At 35.9% G+C, this 6,027-nt stretch overlaps 1 protein-coding gene across 1 annotated transcript in view; it reads left to right on the top strand.

Moving 5' to 3' along the window:
* Positions 1-6,027, top strand: part of KCNQ1 (potassium voltage-gated channel subfamily Q member 1) — a 330,598-nt gene that overhangs the window by 100,227 nt on the left and 224,344 nt on the right. Inside the window, exon 14 of the mRNA XM_031062124.1 lies at positions 1,518-1,638. Coding sequence (XP_030917984.1) covers positions 1,518-1,638 — 121 coding nt within the window. The remainder of the gene's footprint in view (positions 1-1,517; positions 1,639-6,027) is intronic.

Genomic DNA, 6,027 nt, shown 5'->3' with positions numbered 1-6,027 from the left:
TATCACTTGCCATCAGGAAAGCAAAAACATTTGCAAGTCCCTATTTGTGGAAACTGGGAAAGTTTCATTTATGTCATGTAGAAATGAAAGCAGTTAAAATTAATTTGGTGAAAGCCCAAAGAAGTCTGTTTGAAAGACATTTCACTGCACATCTCTATCCGGAATTATTTTGCTGGTTTCACAGCCATGTTTTTGAATGATGGCTATAGCAAAGTGATTAAATAGTATGATACCATAATATTAGTATGATGCTAAAAGCAAAAATAGAAATTAGTACTTCCTAAAACTTGCTACAAAATCTTAATTTTTAAGTGCTATAAGTAGCTCTTGCTTGTAATAAATGTATCTCCTAGCAGTTGTCTTATTTATTTATTTAAAACTGTGATTTTAGAGGTCATCCTTTTCTATTACAATTTCTGGAGTAAAGAGGCTTTCCTTTTGTAGTTTGGACAGCCATGTGCTTAAAGATGAATTAATACTTTCTCTTCTGTTTTTTTTAAATTCAAATCCATTTCTGCCATATGAAATCACCCAATTACCTGAGTAAAATGGTTGCATTAAAAGAAAATAATTGTTTCCTGATATTCCCACTTCTATTCTCAGGAAATATCAGCTACATTTAAGTTATCTATTTCTGTTTTAGTCCTTTGGGTTTTGTGTGGCTTTTTGGCAGAGCATTATTTACTGCTGTATTATAAAATATTTAATATTTCATAAATATAAGTAGAGTTTTCATAAATTACTACATTATAATTGTTTTATTGGATATTCCAGCCAGTTGGACTGACAAAGGTTTCTGTGGACTTGTCACAATTACCTATGATTTATATGGAATGTTATCAAGTTTTATTTTCTGTAAATTCATTTACAGTCATGTAACTCACACCAGTAGTTTTATTTATATGCAAATGCTGTGGCTTCTCTAACAAATGTTAGGGCTGTGTTGGAAAAAGCACTTGGTGCTCTTATTGTCAGTGTCTGATAGAATTTCAGAGGCTGAGTTTAGAAATGAAAACTGTAACACTCTCCCTGATATCTTGGATCCGTGAAAATTATGATCTGCAAGTAAATCTGCCAGTAAAACTTTCAACATCTGAAGTTTTGTGAATCAACCTTTCCAGTAAGAACTTTGTCTGGGATGAGCTGGAGATTTTGCCGCCTGTCCTGATTCTGAGCCCAAAGTTGAGTTAGCCTTGTGCCTTAGTGTGAGAGGGAACCAGCAAATTGTCTCTTAATAATGCATGAAGCCCTCTGTCATATACATACTGAATATTCTAGTGTTTCAGGAGTATGAACACAAAAAGAGAAAATATTAGCTTTAATCTTCACCAGAAGTTCAAATACTTTGGACAGAGGAAGAGTTAAAATTCTGCTTTTTGTGAATTCCGTGATACGTGCAATTTTGGTAACAACTTTTGTTTTCAATATTCTTTTAAAATGTACAGTATTTCAGAGGTCCAGGTGAGCTGCAGACAAATGCTATTGCTTGAACTGTTATCTGCATGTTTTTCTCACAGTAAAAAAGAGCCCAGCGTTTCTAGATGTGAGCACAGGACCCTTCATCAGGACCAGCAGCTTTGCCGATGAGCTTGATCTGGAGGGTGAGACCCTGCTGACCCCAATAACCCACATCTCACAGTAAGTCCAGCCTGTTGAACTGGGCATTGGTTGACTAAGACAAGAGAAGGCACTTCACGTGGGAGGGGCTGATAGGGCTCAAATATCGTAGATGTTTGCGTCAAACCCTTTTCGCCTTGACGTTGGTGTATCCTGTTCTGAGTGCCAGTAAATCTTCATGCTGACCTAAAGACAAGTTCACTTGGCTGTGACACAAGGCTTTAGTTTTCAGCTAATGTCTCTGGGCAGCTGATGGCTGATAGCCTCAAGATTTTTGTGTGGAGACAATGTGTGGGAGTACTTGCCTGGTGAAGGTTATCTTACTCCCTCCACCATTTTTCAGTGGAATAGTTCTGAAGTGCAAATTTTAAATACTACTTATATGAAATGCAAGTCTTTCCATTTCAGCAGCACTTTCTCTAATGGTCAAATTATGTTCTACATTGGAAGAAAAGCTCTTTTTGATCATTATTATTGCAAAAAAATATCTGAAATAGCCCTGTAGGGGGGTGTGCATGGGGCGGGGGGTGGTATTTCCCCTTCTGGAAGAAGATTTTCCACTTGTATTTTATGCTAAAATGGTATTTCAGGTTCTCAGATTATTCTTTAAAAAAAAAAGAGTTGCAGCAGATTTTTCTTTAAATGCCTTTAAAACTAAATCTTCTGATGCTGTGTAATTCAAAAAATCCTGAAAAATGTTAATTGTTTGCCATAGTAAATGTGTGGCAGAATATCCTCTAGTAGAGGAATTAAACAATTTTTTCCACTCTAGAAATGTGAGGATTTCTGCAGTGAAACCACAGATGAAAATTCTTGGCATACTTGTATTTCTGAGGTACAAAACATGCAGAAATGCCTGCTGCCAACTTCCAGGCCTTCTTCCTATACACTATAGTTAGCAGAATACTAAATACTACAAAATACTCTTTAGAGCCATTTTGGAAGGGCATTTATTAAAGAAAAAGAAAATATTTGGGTGGAGTCTTCCCTGTCCCCAAGCAAAGGTATTGTCATTTTCATCTGATTCAACCAAGTGTACATCTGTTTGTAGACGGGGGATTTAGGAGACTTGTATTCTGGAAGATTTCTTAGTACAAGCAGGAGGAGGAAGTAATAAATTTCCTCAAGCCTTAGACAAGAAAAATGGAGCAACAAAACCACTTTTTTTTTTTTTTTTTTAATAAACTTGTAGCTAGGAGTTTCCATTATCCTTCCTGAGTCTGGGAAATATGTAATTATTTCTTATTGATATATTTCACAAGGCACTATATCATCTTTAAGTCCAATTTGGGTAGTAGCTGAATAGGTAGTGTGCTTCAGGTGAAGAACCTCCCCAAATGAACACTCTCAACTTTCAGCAACTTATATAGTTCTCTTTTACTCCCTTAATTTTTGGTTGTAACCTTTGTTGAAATTTCCCTGGATTGCTCTAAGGCACGAATGATGGGACACTACAAAATGTGTCCCCCATGCACTTGAATTGAGTCTCTGCTAGGGTGGAAGAAAATAGGATTCATTGGTTCTTTTGAGACTTTTTGTTTCAATTCAAAATGAAATGAATTGGATGAAATGTAAAACTGGGTAAAATATTAATTTAAATCAATAAAAAATTAATTTAAATGTGTCTGTTTGAAACATGGGTGCCTAAATGTAGATACTGAGACTTGTTTGCTTGAAAGTGCATGTACTTTGTGCACAGTTAATTAAAAGGCCTTAAACAATGTCAGATCAGCACCAGATATGAGGGTTAGTCAAAAAGTTAGTGAAAATCCTGTGTTTTTTAATGCAAACCCAAGTACTCAACAAAATTATGGCACTAGCTACAGTATAGACAGGTCAAATGAAGTGTGAGTATATCTAGTTTCAGGTCTTAAAAGCAGTACATACTCTATCAGAGAAGCAGAAACACAAAGACATTTTCAGAATTGGAAGCATAATGTAGAATACTTGACCTGAGGATTCATGGATTTGGGATTCATGGAACTATTTCCTGTCCAATTGCAACATGTCCATTAACTTATCCATTTATCACAGAAAGGTGACTCCAGAATAGACATTAATTTTTGAAAGTCATGAATACTCCAGAATATACATTAATTTTTGAAAGTCATGAATACTCCAGAATAGACATTAATTTTTGAAAGTCATGAGTAAATTTTACGTAGTTAATTTGAGACATATAACTAGAAAGCTTTTAGCCAACAGTATGAAAAATATTTCCTTTTGACAGGTAGCACAGATATGTCAGAAGAGTGGGGCACGTGCTGTGGTACTGAAAAGCAAATACTTGACATCCTTGTGGTTTAGAAACCAAGGAGGCCGAGTTCTTTTCCTTCACTAGTCCTGGAAAGTAAATACCAAATTTCAACCCTTGTGGTAAAGGGCTTAAGGCTTCCCTTTAAATTAAATTTCAGAGCCCTGCTTGTTTATGCAAAAATTGTTCTCTTTTGGTAAATGTAGATGCATATTCTCACTGAGTTTTATAGGACTAGTTCTGTGTCTAGTAATAAAAATGCAGGTGTGGGGGTTTTTTGGCAGGACACATGTCCAACTCTATTTTAAACCTGTTTTGAAATAAATGTTGTATTTAATGTAGCCCTATTTCTGTGGAATTGCCAGTGGGAAGTCTTTCATTAAGAAAGACTATCAGTTAACCACTATCAGTGCCCCTTTGAGGAAACAAAAATAATAATTAAAGGACATTGAAGCCTGATGTTCAAACAGGAAAGCTTATAAAATGATCTGTAACAGTTGAAAAAATGCAGTACACAGTGTGTGGTTTGTGATAGAACTTGGTCCTTCAGTTTAATGCTTGCTGTGGTCTGTTGTGTTGTAAAAGTGAAATAGAAAAGGAGACTGCAGCAATACCAGCCTGCTTCTCTGGACTTCTCACTCGTTTATTTCTCCCAGTGTGTTCCCAGATTGTCTCCTGCTCTGTTTCACTGTGTTGGCTCTTTTGTTTTATTTGCATTTTAAATCAGTGGAAAATCGATGCTACTTGTAGCTGAACCTCAGTTACCAAGAGACTCTTGCCCTGTGTTTGTGTAATTGCTTAATTTTAGCATTAGTGTGGATCCAGTTGACTGCATGTATTTCTGGGTGTAAGCATTAGCTAACATGGCATATTTGTGATCCTGTTATTGGCCGTATCAAAACAACAATAATTCTTGATGTTTTAATGACTCTTCCCCAGATGTTTCAGGTATGTCATAACTAGGGTGATGAAAATGCATTTAATTAGTTAAGCATTGGGCTTGTCTATTTACATATAGAATAATTTTCTTCCTCCAGAGATATACTGATGTGATCTTAGATTTTATACAGTGGGCTTACACTCAAATGAAAGCTTTACATTAAAAACAAAAAGCACTTTATTTTTGTTATTAAGTGTATTTCCGTCCTGAAAGCATTCTGTCGTGACATTTTAAAAATAAACCCCTCCTTGTTAAACAGTGTAATAGATGTAATAATTAAGCAAACAGATTTAGGACTTGTTAATAATTTCCAGAAGGAGAGGACATGATAACAGATGGACATTTCTGAATTATTGGAATGGATGCTTTTGTTCACTTTGAAATATTTGAGGTAAAGTGTGCTGGTAAACACTGAGTGCGGTGTCCGTGCTGCTGCAGTTACCACTGGCTTTTGTAGGAAATAATGTTTTCTTTCTCTTTTCTTTTATATTTTTATGAAGTATTCTGTGTTTTAATTACCAGTATATAGGTTGTTGGCAAGAGATACAACCACATTGCCTAGAACAAACAGTGCTGTATTTGTCTTATAACTGTCTCTTTTCTTTTGGATTATCAGTGAGTGGAATCCCTATTTGCTTTGATTTGCTAGGTCATATTGTAAAAGATTCCTGCTTTTATCTTCTTCTATACCAAAATGACCTTCTGAAGTCTGAGCAAATATTTCAGTTTCACTCTCAAAAGGGCCAGATGGAAGAGCTGACTTCTGCTGTCACAAGAATTCTCTTTGAAATGCTGTTAGCAACATTTAAACCATGACTTCCATGGGGTCCATTTTATCATTAATGACAGGGCACATTAGAAGAGGAGCAGTGATAGCAGCTATGTAAGAACATCCTTGAGTTAAGACCAGAGCTTAATGTTCAGTCATCACTGGTTACTGTCACATGTCATTTTTCCAGTCATTTGCTTGACTTGCTACAGGAAAGTCTTCAGTGCTTGATGATGCTGAGCAGCATCTTTTTTCATTCAGCATGTTTCAGTGTGTCATCAAGCTCCCTAAGGAATTCTGCTTACAATCTGCTGATTTAATAGTAAAAGGGGAGGACTGTTTCCCTCAGTTATTCCCTTTGGTGTGGAATGGCATTATTATTGTTGTGCTGAGACAAGTGTGACATTAGCAGGGGATGTTTCCACTGGATATATATATATATATATA

This window comes from Geospiza fortis, unplaced genomic scaffold (assembly GCF_000277835.1).
Source record: "Geospiza fortis unplaced genomic scaffold, GeoFor_1.0 scaffold524, whole genome shotgun sequence".
NCBI classification, from domain to species: Eukaryota; Metazoa; Chordata; class Aves; order Passeriformes; family Thraupidae; genus Geospiza; species Geospiza fortis.
This window is presented reverse-complemented; position numbering and strand designations above follow the sequence as displayed.